The sequence below is a fragment of the Colossoma macropomum genome, unplaced genomic scaffold (genome assembly GCF_904425465.1).
Source record: "Colossoma macropomum unplaced genomic scaffold, Colossoma_macropomum, whole genome shotgun sequence".
Taxonomy (NCBI): Eukaryota; Metazoa; Chordata; class Actinopteri; order Characiformes; family Serrasalmidae; genus Colossoma; species Colossoma macropomum.
The window spans coordinates 24,705,050-24,723,224 of NW_023494790.1; the positions used below are offsets into that span (position 1 = coordinate 24,705,050).

An 18,175-nucleotide genomic window follows, 5' to 3' on the forward strand; every position below is an offset into this window, starting at 1 on the left:
GTTTTCACTTGTATTGTTCTCATTAAAATTAAAAGCATAATTTAATTTAGGCCGTCATAGACTGTATTTAATTACTGTGTAGAAGTAATTATATTACTATTATTGGAACTCTTATAGACTGTTTTGATTTGTGGAAATTTGAGAGCCACATCTAGCACCATATGTGTTTATTCTTTAAAAAAAAAAACACTCTACAGTATATTTTTTGTGAGCTTACTGAATTATCATAGTTTTGAAAATTCCATTAGTTTTTTCTTTTTATTCTTTTTTTTCTAGGGGGTTTATTTAGTTTCTGTTTTTCAGAGTACATTAATACAGAGCGATTCAAAAAGATGCATCCAATTTTAAAATGATTTATTTCACTTGTAAATCATTACAGAACAATGCAGTAAATTGTAAATGGTTTAAGTGAGCATAAAGTTTATTACGTAATTTTAGAAGTGCTCAGTGTGATGTTCTCCAGCTCTACGGACAACATCGACGCGATAGTCAAATTCATCCCATTCTCGATTGAGCATGTCGGGTGCCATCGTACTCATGGCTCTTTCAATGCGATTTCAGAGATCAATGCGATTTTCGGATGTGGAACCAACGACGAACGCTCTGAACTGTTGGAGGTTCACTGCTGACAAAAATCACATTGCACAGTTATGACGGATTCACGCTTACTGAAGTGGAGAACGCAAAACGCTTTCTGCTCAGGGGTCACCATCTCCTCACAGACTGAAGGGAGCCATCTTCCGGTGATGGTCAGAAACTCTATGACCCCCTCTTTCAATTGGTATGTGAGGCGCCTCACGATTGTAAAAATATGGCGCTTTGAAATCGGATGAATCTTTTTGAATCACCTTGTAGTTTTCCTTTAGGACTGACGAATATTTTGTCAGAAACTGGGGTGTACTCTGAGTAATTCCAAACTGGACTAATTTCTTTATGATGATTTTAAGCGATGCTAAAGTAGCACAACAGTAGACTGTTTGCAGGCTGGGTTTTTAAGGTTTGACATAGAGGGAATCCCCCTCTAGACCATTTTTTTTCCAGGCATTTTATTACACATGCATTTTAAGTATTTTTTTTTTTACGGCTGGTTTTTCAATAATAGTGTTTTAGTCCTGGTCATGACAAGGAATGGGTGTCGTCCATCACCTCTTGTTTGGAATTGAGTGGTTCAGTTGATTTTATATTAAGCTCTGATTATTCACTACTACAAAACATTTCTGCAACACAATTTATTTTTTTAGCGGTTGTGCACATTGTACATGCTTAATGGGGCTTTCTGGCCTAAAACTAGCATTATGTTATTTGTTGTGCTATATAATATTCTGTAGCAGAATACACTGACTGAGAGTTTACAGTTTTTGAGAGTGGTCACTGATGCAGAACCACAGGTGAAGATCAACATATTGATCATTTGGCATGACATGGAATTGGGCCGCTGTAACTACACTTGCCAAAATATCTGCAATTAGGGCCTTACAAACATGACCTCCAAGCCAGAGTGCACGCTGGGGTCATGACCACACAATCTGCTGTCTTGTTTTGTAGCACTGGGCATATGTTAGAATACCAGCCTTTGTGTACCTCCTGGCCACAGTGCCCGAAGTTTGGCCTGGAGACTGGCTAAGCAAAACTCCTCCAACGACGGCCCCAGAGCTGCTCAGCTAGATATAGGGCCTGTCCGGTGGACATATCTGCAGTGAAAGTGCTCTATAAAACATTCATGAAGACATAGTGAATAATTGAACCATCGACTCACCTAAAGTTCTCCTCACTATTCCCACTCTCATGGCCACTGTCTGTCTACCCACATTCCAAGAAAGTCTGTTTCTTTGAGTGCTTTCTCACGTCTCAGCCAGAATGATGTGTCCTCCCCTTTGTGCAGGCAAGAGGAAGCGGCGAGCCTTGATTATGGTCTTTCACTGCTCTTAAAATCTTGCTCTGCCTGATTATAGACATCATGAATATAGAGCAAAGAGACAGCGGGGCTGCATGTTAATTGGTTGCTCTTTGCACCAAGGAGTCAAGGCCAGCTTGTTTTTACATTTACATTGGATTAGACATCTGAATATTGTTACTTCTGTTATGTTTTTTTGTGAAAGATTAATTTTAGTATATTTATAAGCTTGTTTAAAGTCTGACCTTTGAGTGAAGGGGTGACGAAAACCAAGTGAATGATTGTAGTATAAAGGTGTTATCATTTATCTGTTTTCTTTAAAATGTTTTCAGTGTTTCAGGGGTTTTTGTTGGTTTGCAGTTACATACTAAAGTCTGGCCACATTTATTTTTAGGAAAGCACTTTATAGTAAATTTGTGACTCTTTGTGACAGTACTCTTTTGGGATAACGTCACCCAGTTTTGATGTTTGCCTTTCTCTGTAGGACTTCACTGATATGAAAAAAAATTATGAATGTTAACCATTTTTGAAGGCCTAAAAAACATGTAATTTTATATTTATAAATTTTAAAAAATTATGTTCCTCTTATTCTCCAGTATTTTTTTTGTTACTTTTCTCAGGGATATACTTGTCACATGAATTTTTTAGATTTTTAGTCCTCATTTGTTGCATTTCTTAACCCCAAACAGCAGAAAGTCAATCTTAAACGTGGCTCAGAATTGCATTTATTCAGCATCTTCAATTCTTGTCTCATGTCTATGTAGAAGATATGCGACTTTGGTTGAGGTGAAAAAAGCTCAGATGGAGTTTACATTTTTCCCATTTACAACCCTATGATTTGGCCCTAGAACAAAACAAGCCCTTTTTTCCCCTTTTTTGGTGGGCTCATGAATAATTTGATGAGCTCTGGTTAGATTTGCTGGTTTACAGAGACACACCGTGATGGCTCACACAGAGGCAACAATTCAAAATAGACACAGGCAGGAAAATAAAATGAACCTAAATGTAAGTAAGCAAGGTCGTAAGGTTATTTCATTCATTCATTTAGTTAAGCTATTTACTTGGAGCTTGCTAGAAGCTAACGTTACCTGTACTAGCTATAAGCTTTAGAAATCGACACCAACGCTAAGCAGATTAAAGATATTATTTCGCTTTGAAGCTTTCAATTGAAGATAATCTGGATTCAACCTCAAAAAGCTGATAAAATCACACAGCATGGCTGCTACTTGCTGGTTTCGCTTGTTATTGTGATTTTAAAAAAAGTTGGAAACTGCCTCTCTCTTCAGTGTCAAACGCTGAGTAAAGCCTGCTTGATGATGTTCAAAGTTTAAGAAGCTGTCCGGAGTGAAATGTGTAGAACAAACTAACAGCCTTGAATTAAAGCTGTCCAGGATGTTGTTAAAGATGTGGGTGCTGAAGCTGGCTTCCTATTCACCAGCTTGTTTTTAGAATTTTCCATTCCCCCTTAAATGGTGCCACATTTAAGGTGAAATGGAACATTTGATGAAGGAGCTGGCGAATAGGAAGCCAACTTCAGCCTCGTTTAAAGAAAACTTCAACCATGTCCGTTGACCTTGGTTGGGCCTTCAGACAGAAAGGTACATGTTTGAATGTAGTCTGCCATTTTCTTGGTGATGCTCTGTTGTCATCGTTTCACTGGGCTGGCATGTAGGTGGGTGTGTGTAAATTTTGGGGACATAAATATTAATGAGTCAAGACTGTTACATAACAATTTAGGATTTTAGAATTGGCCTGTTTTACCATCCTGTTTTGCAAAAGCAGGATTTGTGTTTGAGGAACAAAAGCGTTCTTCACAGTATGTCAGTTCTATGTGCTATGTATGTGCTCATACAACTATGCCAACGTATATGTAGCTTTCCATTCTATGGCACCTTTAAGCCCAATTAGGATGGGAAATTTACATGGGGTTCTGGAGCTGTTTCCTTCATTTTCGTCCGGATCGGCCATGTTGGTGTCTTTCTTACTTATTTCCTGAGAAAATTACATGCCAGATTACCTACTGTTTTTCACCGAACTTGCGGTGAATGAGGTGATCTGATTTTAGTTTTAATTAGTTTTGATTTTAGTCCCATCTGGGTTTACAACTGTGTCAGTTTTTTCAAGGCAGATGTTGACTTGCATTAGGCAACAAGAGGTTTCTGACTTGCTGTTCACTATATTTTATTCTCTATAGAGATGCATCAATACCCTTTTTTTATTTATTTATTTATTTTTTCTCAGACAGAGTATGAAATTTTTCGTACTCGCTGATATCAAGCCCGGTATAATCTCTCTCATTCTAGTCAGACAAAGGTGATTCATGCGTGCAGCTCAAACTCCCTGCCGGAAACATCACATTATTTTGGTGAGAGTGCGGTTTCTGTGTGTGGGGGAAGACACGGTGTTCTGTAGCAGTTTGAATGCGTTGAGAGTGTGTGTGTTTACAGCAGAGTTTCAGTTGGCCAACTATGCAGACAAGCCACCAGAAAGCAAATTATTTGTAAAATCATAATGTATCTTTTTACATTTAATAAATACATTTATATACATAATTTCTCTCTTTAAAAGTAGAGATAGCAACAGCTCGCTACTTCCAAAGATTCCACTGCTCTGCTTAGGCTAAATGGGCCGTTTCCATACAAACATGCAGTGCAGAATAGATCTGATACGTTCAACACATTCAAGACCTGCTTGTGATCGCATAAAATACATTTTTGGTTGAATAACAGAGTGAAATAAGCACATTAACATTCATTTTCACCCATTGTTCCTGCTTTTTGCAGAGTGGCGACCATTTTTACTGCATGATTGCTTAGATGCTTACCATAGTATTTTTCCTGTAATACATTTACAGTTCTATGTATTTAGTTAGTTCTATATATTTGATAAGTGTCTTTATACAGTTTTTAGGCTAGATTTTCTTTTTTGCATCCATTTACTGAAAAGGCAAGCTCTACTCTTGATGCATGCGCTTTCAACACTTCAGTGACTCATACTACGTATCTGTTTTATATGAAAATTGTGTAAATTTATTTGAATACATTTTTTAATTTAGTTTTTGAGTTTTGGCTCCTTTTTTGAGCTCTTTTTCTATTGAGCGCCATCGAGAGCTTTTTGAGGAATTTTTTTCTGTTTAGTATCTTAAAGACCTCTCTAAAACGTTTTAAGTTACTATATAGCACTTTTTTATGATGTTCTCATGTTCATTTAATATATGTTGTGAGTAAGAGTTGCATTCTTTAAATTTTCACAAGTGCAAACATCAAATTTATGGTAAACGAATATCAGCCCCAAATATTGGTTGTTGTTATCGTTGATTACTAATAATCAGTATCCGTATCAGCCCTGAAAAAACATTATTGATTGACCCCTCATATCAATATTCCCTATTGCCGATATTGATACTTTAAGTGCTTTACTATTACTTTAAGTAATGAATTTTCACTTCTACCTGTCTTGTGTTTGCACACAACAACCTTCCCATCTCTTCCCTGTTCCTTAGCCCTATCTCTTGGTCCTATTTTTGAGTCCTTCAAGAGGAGGTACCACCAGTAACTCCAGCACAAATTCTCTGAGTTCTCTCCTCTACTCTACTTAAACAGTCTCACCTCCTACAGAAGCCTTGTTAAAGGTGTGGTCTGAATTCACAAACAGTAGTTTGGAAAAGAAAAGTGTCAAATTATTGCTTTGGTAAAACCTGCACTTCATACCGAAGAAGACACTTTGAACAAAAGCTCAAAGTATACCTAAAGTATTAGTAAATTACTATTTTATTTCAGCAAAAACATTTGTAGTAATTTTCTCTTTGTTTAATTGAAAACTGACAGCTGGAAAAATCTGCTTTCTAACAGTTTTGGCGTTCATTTGCATTTGTTATAAGTTGTTTGGTGCTGTTGTCCAAGCGCAGAATTCTCCATATAATGTATTACACTCATGCGCCTGTTGAATATGGAGTTATCAATTTTTCATGACTCGCTCAACTGAGCTGTGAAAATGGTCAGGCTCTCAAGCTCTTAGATATTAATTTATGAACACTGAGAGTAAAATGTGGAGCCCCTTCTTTCAAGGTGTCTTTTACAACTTGCGGTTTAGAATGAATGTAGGTACAGGAGGTCTTACCAATGTCACTCGAATTGATTTCCTTTTAGAATTTGCCTGGAGGAGTCTGTGGCTGTCTGGGAGGCATTAAACGCGTTCAATTAAGAGCGTGTCTCCAGAATATTGAGGTCATTGTTCATTAAGATTCGCCCTCTTAAGCTGACATCAACAAACAATAGGCCCTCTCTGGGCAAACAATGCAGCCTGCTTGCTTTGGGCAGTGCAGCCCATGGCACAGACAGGTTGAGTGTTCCATGGTGATGCAACACAGAACCAAGCTCTGTCACTCCACAGACGCCATGTCTCTTGCTGGTGCAGTGTAGAGGGGGAAGTAAGTGGACTGGTTGCGTCTTCGCTTCTGTCCATGCTGCAGTGAATCATCCTAGAATTGCTCCCACATAAACTTGGGTCCATCTGGTCATGGATAACCACGGAAACTAGCATTTCTATTAGAGATACACTCTTTAAAATATTGTTTTTTAAATAGCTCCTGGCTTGGACATAGTGTTCTAGAAAAAAAAAACTTTAATGTGTCGGGATGTTTACATTATGTTGAAGTTCTTTTAAAACTAAGATTCTTATTAAAGGTTCTTCACACTTGCACATTCTCTTTTTGAGGAATCATCAACTGAAAGGTTGTTCAGTGATCCAGAGGTGTTTTTCTTTGGCATTGGTCCGAAGAACCCTTTTTAGTCCCTTTTTTTATTGCGTATTAGAGTCTATGTCCTCTTTTCTGCTGCATAGTAAGTTGGTTCTGACCATGCTGTTCCACTCTGGTGCGGACTTGTGAAACTGGTTAGGGTTTCTTAATTCCCGTGATGTGCTGCTAAATCAGGAACAGGAAATACTGAAGAAACAACTGTTTCAGCCTCATTGGATAACCGAGTAACTGCTACAAACACCACAGAACACAGAGTCACTCCAACACCGGCTGCTCAACTGTGTGCTCTCATGCTTTTTATCCTCTAAATGTGTCATTTGAGCTGGAAGCAAGCCTGTGCTGTAGTGTGTGGAACTTTTAACCTGCTAACTAATCTCTCATTGGCTTGGCTAAAGTTAGCAGACTACCTCTCCAAACACCATCTACACTTGTGTCAGCAGAACACCAGTTAGTCAGAATTGAAGCTTCACTGTGGTGTATGGTATTGTTTTGATTTGTGACCTGCACTATGCTAATGCTAGGTTAAATAGCAAGTTACAGATCCAAACATCACGGAACAGGTTTGAGTCATTATCCTCTAAACATGTGTCAAAGAAGCTTTTGTTAGCCAGAATGAAACCTGTACTGTGGGAAGCAGAGCTGTTAGCAGTCTAGCTAAGCTAAAGCTAAACAGCTCCTTTCTCCTGGTTAGCAGCACCATTTAACATTTAGCAAGATTTAGTATTTTTGCCAGATAGAAGGTTTGACATTTATTAAATAATTGAAAATTGTGCCCTTGAATCAGTGCAGGATAAGGTGGCATGATAGTAATTCAGATATAGAACCTGTAAATGAATTGTTATGTCAGTATCCGTCCCACCCACATGATTGTGTGGCCCTATGGATGTTTAGGTAGGACTGAATTGCGATCCCAAAAAGAATTGATTGCTCGATTAAAGGCACTCAGGAATCAAGATTTGACCCTGAGCTTCTACTGTCTAGAGTCTGAATTTTGCCAGATGTCCTTTGCTATGACTTGGTTTTTGTAATCAAGATTTTTGTGTGGAATTGGCTCTTGGAATTGGCTCCTTTTCCCCCCATACTTGGAATTGGAAATCAAAATTTCTGGAGTCACCATTAATCTAACACTACAATTAACCATGGCAATGAAACCATACTGACCACAGTATGTCCCATGCCAAGCTATGTCTGTGTGGAAATGCCGCTGGAACGGTTACTCTCTGTGCTTACAACTGTTTGGCTCTACAGTGGAAAAGGGGTCTCTGTTATTAGTTTGAAATGCAGTTGTGTTTACTGTACACTTGTATTTGCATTCTTTGCATCATGGTCTGTTTTCTTCTTCCACTGGGGGGATTGTTCATGTTTGGGTTATGAATGACTGGACTGGGATTTTGTTTTTCAGGTTAACCGAGCCATCAGGGTACCTAACAGATGGCCCCATCAACTACAAGTACAAAACCAAGTGCACCTGGCTGATTGAGGGCTAGTAAGTGTCCTTATCTGTCCTGCTTCACCTGGTACTTACTGCCTGTACTGTCCACCTCCAGTCTACCAGTTATTTACAGATACTATAATAGTCCAAACAGGCTGTTATTATCCATGCTCTGTTGTCAGAAAAGGCAAGGCAGGCCACATTCTGAGTCATAGTCTCTGGACTTGCCAGAAACATGTCTGTTGTAATACATTCTGAGAACAGATTAGGCAGTAAGAAGGAAGTTTGAAAAATTAAGTCATTGCTTTTGTTTTGCAGCCCAAACGCAGTCCTGAGATTACGCTTTAACCATTTCGCGACTGAATGTAGCTGGGACCACATGTACGTCTATGATGGAGACTCCATTTATGCTCCTTTAGTAGCTGTATTGAGGTAAGTCATTCATCTGGTGCTGTCCATGTACAGCTGACTAAGTATTTTCTGCTCTGTGCTTTATGTTAAGATAATGAATGGAACTATTGATCCCCTGAGCATGATAAATGGTACTATATTGCTACTATATTAAAGGATGAAATGTTATGTCTGGTTGACTAATGTATTTAATTGTAACTGGCCTACAGTGGTCTCATTGTCCCAGAGGTCTCGGGGAACGAGACAGTACCTGAAGTGGAGACCAACTCTGGCTATGCACTCCTGCACTTTTTCAGTGATGCAGCCTACAACCTGACTGGATTTGAGATCTTTTACTCGTGAGTACTGTTCTTCTTCAGGTCAACCAGGTTAATGGTGTTCTACCGTGAGCTCTGTACTGCTGGAGGCTTATTCTGAAAGTTACCACTGTAACGTGTAATCACACAGGGGTCTCAGTCAGTCTCATTCTCTCCCTGCATATCTGTTGTAATTTCTTTCTTCGTGTATTCGCAGGCTGAGCCACATTAAATTCACCTGCTTCATCCCTAACAGAGCCTACCGTCTTTATAAGGATGGGCATTTGAATCTTTTTTTCTTTAAAATTCACTTATGCGACAATAACTTGCGGTGTACAATAACTTATACTGTACAAATTTGTCGTCTTTTGTTTGAATAATTTATACAGTCATATGCAAAAGTTTGGGCACGAAAATTCCGAGATCTTTATTTACTTTTTGTCACAAACTAACTTTTTGATCAAGAAAATGCGTAAATAGGAATATTCCATACATCAGCTGAGCTATATCATTACTCTTAATAAAAATCAATAAAAATATTCATATAAAAATCAATAAGAAGCACTTGTCGATCCAATTTCTGGTGGCAGATTTACAGAGTGGCTTTCTTTTACATGAAAGATAATTACAAGACAATACACAATTATTTCATTTAATTGTTTCAAGTTCGAAACTATGCATACCTTATTTGAATACTCAACTAATCAGCCTTTTGTTCTCTCCCTGCCTGTTTTCTGTGTCTCTTCCAAAAGGATAAACTCATGCCCAAATAACTGCTCAGGCCATGGAAAGTGCACCACCTCCAACTCCATAGCGAGCCGTGTGTACTGTGAGTGTGATAAATACTGGAAGGGCGAGGCCTGTGATATCCCTTACTGCAGAAACAACTGTGGCAGCCCGGACCATGGCTACTGCGACCTCACCGGGGAAAAGCTGTGCGTGTGCAATGACAGCTGGCAAGGTACTGCAGTCTCTCACAGTTTTCTTTCCTTCACTTAAGCATTGTCTAAAACAGTAAGAAACAGTGTAGTGGTGAAAGCTATTTGGTTCTCCTCCCAGAGCAAGTGGATAGTAAATAGCTTGCCACTGTCACACCCTGCTGGTGATGCAGTAGCAATGCGTGTTTTTCCCACCCCTGCAACACTGCAGCATCCCCCTCTACCTTGTGGGCTCATCACAGTGTCCCATGATGATAATTATGTGGCAAACCCCCAATTAATTCTGTATAGCGTTGACGTTAGTCTGTCCCGCGAGGACCAGTGAAAAGGGACTTCTGCAGCTTACTCATGCTATGGCCCTTTGGGAGGGGACTTAGAAAAAAGGCAAATCAGTTACAGATATTATGTAAACATGTTACATATTCTTTCAGTGCAATGAAAAGCAGTTGGTGAAAATTTATATTCTCTTTGGAATTAGAAAATCAGTGTGACACCAGGTGATGACCTTCTCTCATGCTTTGTCTCGCTGTTCCTTACTTTCTCAAAGGTCCAGATTGCTCTCTCACAGTGCCCTCTACTGAGTCATACTGGGTCATGCCCACAGTGAAGCCTTTCGGGACATCACTAGGCAGGGCATCCCATAAGGCAGTGGTTCAGGAGAAGGTCATGTGGGTGGTCGGTGGCTACACATTTAACTATAGCAACTTCCAGATGATTCTAAAGTAAGTATTATGAACCTGAATTTGTTTGTTTATTAAGAGTAGAGGCTGCAGTTTCTTGCTCTGTTTTTTTTTCTTTTGGGCTGTTTGAAAATCATTTCTTTATTTTCTGCAGTTATAATCTGGATAGTGGCACCTGGAACACTGTAGCCAGCAGTAGTGGGCCTCTGTCAAGATATGGCCACTCCCTCACAATCTATCAGGTAACAGAACTCATGAAGCTTCTGTCTGTAGCTCAGAGCTTAATATAGCTCTGAACAACTGTGCAAGGTTGAGATCTGTCCACTTCTTACAACTGTATCTTAACCAGTGGCTTAATGACTTTTTTACACTGTAAAAATTATACAGAATTTAAACTTAAAGTAAGTAACCAGTTTAACTTGACATATTAAGTTCATTGACCTTCAAATAATAAGTTAACAAATGTTCAACGCAAATTATTCTTCTGTTAACTTAATATTACAAGCTCAGTGAACTCACTACTTGCTTTTTTAAAGTTTAAAAGCTACAATTTTTTTTCACAGTGTAGCTAAGGGCTGAAAAAAACTTTAGTCCCCATGCCAGTAGGGTTAGCGCTGACTTTCTGAGTAAATCCCACAATTTTACCAAACACAGTTGCCTGTATTGTCAGTGTAAATTAGGTCTTGAAGCTGGTTACTTTGTGCCACTTTTGAAAACTCTAACTCTTGTAACAGATTCTCTAGTTTTTGCTCATGTTGCCGAGTTGCTCATCAAGAGCTAGACATTGCTTTTCTGCACTTTTCAGAAGCTTTAGATAGATCCTCAGTTTTGTCTTTTAAATTCATCTTTTCACTCCCCCATTATTTAAATTGACAGTGCTAAGGAAAAAATAGCATTAATTCATATTATTATTATTATTATTATTATTGCAAATATTGTACTAACTTTACTTTTTTGCAGTATTGTATAAATTATGTTTATCGACTTTTGGATTAAACATACTTGAAATACTACAAAGTAGTATAAAAACTAAGTAATTTCATATTTCACATTTTCATATTGCTGGCTCTGTTTGAATATCGTCTTTAAGATGATGGATGTAAAGACCTCTGTAAGATGGACAACTCTTGTCAGCTAACGGGAGTGATCACGGTTTTTTAAACTGCTCAAAATTGCTTTGTACCGAAGCAGGCTCTAAAGATGCTCAACTTTATCACCCAGTGCGGTCTGAATAATTTTCTGCGACTCATAATATGCATGCTAGCTACTGCACCTGAAGTTAAGACCCATGGTGTCTTCACAAATTGTGAAGGTCTCGTGAGCTGTGCCAAATCACGGTCTCTTATGAATCCGGGGCGCGGAGCTAGCAACTGCTTGATAACCAAACACTTGTTTATCCACACAAGCGTAGATTCATAAAAGTGGTAAATGTGTCAGTTATTTGAATGACCTCCATATCTGAATATTTTAGTTACAGAATGTTATTGAATATTTGTTGCAGCCCTAGACTTGTTCATGGAAACATTTTTTGCCTGTCTTTGTCACACCTCATTCCACTTTTAATCCTTTTCCCTGCAGGATGACATATACATGTTTGGAGGGAAGTTGGAAATGGGCTCTGGTAATGTAACGGATGAGTTGTGGGTGTTCAACTTACCCAACAAGTTGTGGTCTCGACGGACTCCCAGCACACCTGCTCATGGTCAGGTCTACGCTGTGGAGGGCCATTCTGCACACATAGCTGAGCTGGACACAGGCGACGTAGTGATGGTCGTCATCTTCGGCTACTCCTCCATCTACAGCTACATCAGCAACGTGCAGGAGTACAACATCAGTGAGTGTGTGACTGAGTGGGTGCTCACCAGCAAGAAAAATTAGTTCACATAATTAACAGTATTAGTCAGAGGACCATATCCACTTTGGATTTTATTCTGGAGTAGAATGATGGTGTGTTCTCTGCTCAGAGACTGGAATCAATGAACAGCTTGGGTTGTAGGTGTGATATTAGGCTGATTTATGATAATGGCTGTTAGGGTTTATCATAAATCATTTACACAGTGGTCTTGAGCTCAGTGGTAATTGAGTGCAGTTACTTTACACAGTCAGTAGATGGCAGCGTAGCTCCATGCAGAAAGCCTGTTTTCTGCTCTTTTGAGTGTTTCTAGAGAGAGCGAGCTCTTGGGTTAAGGTGAACATGCTGTGTAAGTCACTTTAAAAGCTTTGCATAACATTTCTTTACCACTTAAGGACCCATACAGTGCAAAGATTTTCCTCCAAGTTTCGAAACACACCTCTCCCCTGTCCCCACAAGCCATGTTATGAAAACTTGGCAGCAAAAACAGCCTGTTTTGTATTTGCGACGTTATGAAAAAACAAGTAAGTTATATAGGTGTGTCTACATTAGTTTAGCCCTGCACATTCTTGATGAAGGTATAAGGAGTGTTTCAGCACAGTCTGCTTGTGATTGAGGCACAATACAGGATAAGCCATCAGAACAGAACTCGTTTACATATTTTTGTCTTAAATGTCATGTAAAAATAAATTTGGTGCATAAAACTACACAAACGTTTGAAGTGAACATGCATGAAAAATTCTGGATATGGGGCCCTTTAACAAGCCCCTAGACTTTACCGTGAGTGGGTGTGCCTAAGTGCTACGGGTGTGTTAATAATTATATCAAAAAACATTTCTATAAATATGCTGGAGAAAATGCCAGTGCAGTGTGACACATCAGTAAGTAGACTGTAAATCCATTCTCATAAGTGTGATGTCCCTTGAGAGTGTAGGTAAATTTCTAGGTGATAGAAAGAGTCAGATGTAATTGGTGAGCTCATTTATGAAGCAATATTATGTTAGTTCTTAAACAGCATGTAATCATTGGAAACCTCTGGGGCCAAGGCTGTATAATTATTTTGATGTTAACATCAAGAAGCCAACTTGCCTTTCCCAAACAAACACAAACATGCACTGATAGCACACTAATGGTATTTTTTGGCCTGTGGTTGTTTTAGCTGTGCAGTACACATACTCTGCATCATTATTACTGCTTTATTAAAGTGTCATGGTTTTCCAACTCTGACCACAGGAACAAACACATGGCTGGTCCCTGAGACGAGAGGAGCAACAGTTCAGGGGGGCTACGGCCACAGCAGTGTGTATGATGGTGGCAGTAAGTCTGTCTTTGTCCACGGAGGCTACAAGTCCCTGCCTGCTAACAAGTATAGCCTTGTGGATGACCTGTACCGTTATGAGATACACACTCGCACTTGGTGAGTGACCATAAACACACACAAACTTAGATGATAGCTTTGTAATTGTGGGTACAGGGGTACATATTTGAATTCTTCAAATATTATGATCATTTGTATGACAAGTTGCCTACCATGGACTGTGAGAATCCTATTTTAGAAGTACTCTACTGTTTGGGAAGAAAAATAAATCCCACAGCTCCATCTAGAAACCGTTTTTTGAAAGCGCAGGCCGGTTGATTTGTGCAGATTGCAGTTGATGGTCATGTTATTTTTAAAATGTTTTTCCCAGAGAGTTAACAAACAAAATTATTAGACTTAGAAATTGCCAGGTTTGTATTTGACCTTAACGAATAAAATCACGCCTTAGTGCATTTACGTCTGTTGTTCAGGATGTCAAATGACAAATATAATGGCTGGTAAACAAAATGTGACCGATAAACATATCATTTGTGGAGATGCACCGAAATTTCAGGCACTGGAAATTTTCAGCCGAAGGTAGCACTTTTGTTAGTTGGTTGAGAGAGAGAGAAATTTGAATGGGAAAAAAACAAAAATTGAATAGGCCTACAACAATTTGAAAGAAAAGACCTAATGTATTTTTTGTGATAATGAAAATGAGCAATAGTAAATAAAAACTTACTTCACTCTCTTGTGCCAGTCATTGCAGATGGCTGGGTGAAGCTGTGTCACTGTTTCTACAAAGGATGTTAGACAAGTGATTTGAAATCTTTTTTTTTTTAATACTGTGTTAGTGTTAAGTGGAATTTAATGAAAGTTTAATACTACTTCAAAACATGATGTCCTGCTCAATGTGCATAACAAAGAAACAGAAAGTATATTCTAAGTAAACTTTCCCTTTATAATGGTCATAAATGTTCACTATACCTTAAATATTCTGCCCTACGTTCTGCTCCAGTTTTAGCACCTGAATCTCTGAGGGAAGACTGCATATATTATTGCTTTTTAGTGTAGTTTTGTTGGTTGTGTATACTTTTTTGAATTAGAGAGTGATTTTGTCTGTTGTGTTTCAGGACTATTCTGAGGGAGAGTGGTTACCCACGGTACCTCCACTCAGCTGTCCTGCTGGGAGGCACTTTGTTGATCTTTGGAGGAAACACTCACAACGACACGTCCCTTAGCACTGGAGCCAAGTGCTTCTCTGCTGACTTCCTGGCCTATGACATCGGTATGTGATTGTTTAGCTGTAGATGTAGATTTTCAGTGCTCCTTTACTTTGCTTAATTGGTTTTATGATATTTATTTATTTTTTTTTCAATTTTACATAGCATGTGATGATTGGAAGGTTCTCCCCAGACCAAACCTGCACAGAGATGTTAATCGCTTTGGGCATACTGCTGTCACCAGTAATGGGTTAGTAATGAAGTGGTAGTGCTTGGGACACACACACACACACGCACAGAATTTTTATTCCTTCTGGTATTTCTGTTAACTTCTGTGTTGCTGTCTCTAAATAAAGCTATTTCTACATTAGAATCAAACCATAACCTTATTCTCCATTACCAAAAGGAAATCTTCCTTTTTCCTTTTAAAGCCTCCTTTTTGTTTGGAAAAAGATTTTTTCCTTAAGGTAACGGACACGCAAAGAGGGTGTGCATTTTGAACATTTTCTAATGTTCGGGTACTTGATGGGCTAATTGAAGAGATACTTGTCTTTGTGGTGAAATGCCAAACAGTCTTGTTTAAATTTTTGTTACATTATATACAGGGCTGTTAAAGAGTTAATGTGTTAATGCGATGATTTACTAATACCACAAATTTGTTTTACCCCATTAACTCATTTTTATTCAAACTTCAGACCATCTGTAGTAGTCCAGATTGAAGCTGTATGCATGCATTTTTCTGTTTTGTTTAGGTTAAAATAAAGTATTTATTACGAGACTCTTTGTTTCTATTATTTTTACATTTGTAAAGCACCCACATGCTTTGACTCGCTCTGTCTCTCTGTTCTACCAGGTCTATGTATGTGTTTGGCGGTTTCTCCAGCGTTCTGTTGAATGACGTGCTGATCTACAGGCCGCCCAGTTGTGAAGCGTTTCTGGGGCAGGAGCGGTGTGAGGCTGCAGGTCCAGGGGTGCGCTGTGTGTGGAGACGAACACGCTGTGTCTCCTGGGAACCCAGCTTCTCCAGCAACACCATACCTGCTCCCTTCTGCCCTGCCAAGCCTGGTAGGTACTGCTCCCATTTCTGCTGTGGTACAAACGTGTGCACACGCTTTCCACAACCCTCACCTGCTACAATTCCAGAGAACCAAAAGCAAATCTCTTTCTCTTTTACATGTTCAAATTGAAGCTGTATAAGTGGGTTTCTTTTTTATTTATTTATTTATTTATTACATTTTTTTTTTAAAAGGTGTTTTTTCATGCTAACCAGCCAAATGCTGCAACATCAAGAAGTGTTTGCATGTTGATCATTACTTTTGGCATTCAGGTGACTGGTAGGCTAATTGAAGAATTACTTTTCTTTGTGGTAAAATGCCAAACAGACTTGTTCAAAATGTTACATTATATTATTTATAAGGCTGGCAAAATTAATGCGATAATGATGCCTTAATGTGATAAATTGTTAATGACGCTCATTTTTTAACACTGTTAACAAATTTCCCTGTTGTGACCCTTTCGAATCATCAAATCGCAAGCTGCTTCTGTGCTGCATGTTACTAGAGTCTGCAATTACGTCCTTCAAATACAGCTTTTATGGCTCTTAAAGTATATGGCTCTTAAAGCAGTGCCTTCAGCAGACTGCACTGGGTACTGCTCACAGGAGGTCTATGGATACATCAACATGCAGCAGTCTTCTAAAAGCAATAGCCAAGTGTAAAGCTACTCTTACCCTTGAGTGCCTCCGCTGTAACAAAAATCCACGAGCTGCATTTCACATTGAGCCAAGCACAAAGTTTGACTAGGCCGTGTGCAGCTCAGAGCCGTGTCCTTTCCACACATGTAATAAGAGGGAGAAAACACGGCTCTCTGTCATTCTTATTCTTGTTTGATCTTGACCTGCTTGTCAAAAGCCAGCCCGACAAAGCCTCACAGTACCTTCAGCTAAACACAGACACACAGGGTACACGTGTACTTCTTTGTGAAGGGGCTCTGTTTGTGCGGTGGCAGTGCTAATCTCTGCTAATTGCTTGCTTTTAAGTTCCAACCTGTGGTTTAGAATGGAAAAGTCCCTGTCAGAGCTCAGAGAAAGACCTTTAAATTCAGCAGAGGGGAAATGAGGAGTGTTTTTCCGTGGTGAAACAGGGACATAGAGTCCCTTAATTATTGAATAAAAGGCTGTCTAGAGAGCGAGAGAGAGGTGGAGGGGGCTGCTTTGATGCTTTATGTAAGGCCAGCATTTTGACGGCTGCTGATTGGACGTAAATGGAGAGGAAAGCAGGGCGTTTCAAGTGCTGAATGTTTATATCGTACCTTGTTTCAACTTCTGAGACATTAAGCAGTTCCTGTGGAAGTTTTCCAGCAGGTCCTCTCTGAAGTTATTTGAGGATGTTTTAATTAAGACTAATGCACATTTGACAGCAGCATTGCATTAATCATTTTTGAACCCACGTTCTCTCACTTTGTATCGTCATCATTTCCTCTCTCTTCCTCTGGAATTGTCTCACTCCATCTATTTCTCATGTAGCTACGGTGGATGAGAGGTGTCACCGCTTCTCGGACTGCACCAGTTGTACTGCTAACACTAATGGCTGTCAGTGGTGCGATGACAAGAAATGCATCTCTGCCCTCAGTAACTGCACTGCTGTAAGTAGTCCTGTAGAGGGAACCAAACACTACTCTTCTTACATGTTTTATACTGTGTTACTGCAGGCCAGTCTCTAAATGCTGATGTTTCTATTACATTAATTCCTTACACAACGGACCTGTTATTCCTTTAGTCACCTTGAACCTGACTATTGAATTACTACTATGAATTAATGAATAACTGGTATGAAATTAGTTTGTAAGTTATGTAGAGCTGGCCTAAATTATCAGAATACCCGTAGTTGTTCATTATGTTGGTATTTGTTTCCATTTAATACTCCCAAGCTTTGTCTTTTGTAAACATTTAGACCCTGCTACAACTGTAAAACACCTTTGTGGATTCCTGACAGTTTTCAGATTTAGAGGCTTATTTCAGCAAAACATTTTTGAAAACATCATAAGGCTAGAAGAAAATGGCAGTTATTTAATGATGGATGTTATGGGTTACTAAAAACCATGTTATACCTGTGTAATAGGTGGCTGAGCGCTCTCCCTCTGTGATTTCACAAGTCAGCCCTTTTCTTTGAACAACTGTCGCAAGAGAAGTTAGCGAAAGATATTACAATTGAAAACAACGTTTACACAAATATAAACATTAATTTGGATTTAGATTTTGCTGTTTAACAACATACAGGTGAAGAAGCTGAGTGCATGCTCTGTCACTTGAGAGAGAGAGACGTAGACCTGAGAGACAGAGATAGCTAATAACTCATCAGTTTAGCTGATTCCTGTAAGACCTGCATGGCTGGA

General features: G+C 39.1%; 1 protein-coding gene across 1 annotated transcript in view; it reads left to right on the top strand.

The window, feature by feature from the left end:
* The window catches only part of atrnl1b (attractin-like 1b), a 115,868-nt gene that overhangs the window by 9,081 nt on the left and 88,612 nt on the right, over positions 1-18,175 (top strand). The window contains 12 exon segments of the mRNA XM_036572753.1: positions 8,056-8,139; positions 8,404-8,517; positions 8,706-8,834; positions 9,545-9,753; positions 10,278-10,452; positions 10,565-10,652; positions 11,989-12,244; positions 13,496-13,679; positions 14,693-14,847; positions 14,948-15,032; positions 15,636-15,847; positions 17,307-17,425. Coding sequence (XP_036428646.1) covers positions 8,056-8,139; positions 8,404-8,517; positions 8,706-8,834; positions 9,545-9,753; positions 10,278-10,452; positions 10,565-10,652; positions 11,989-12,244; positions 13,496-13,679; positions 14,693-14,847; positions 14,948-15,032; positions 15,636-15,847; positions 17,307-17,425 — 1,810 coding nt within the window.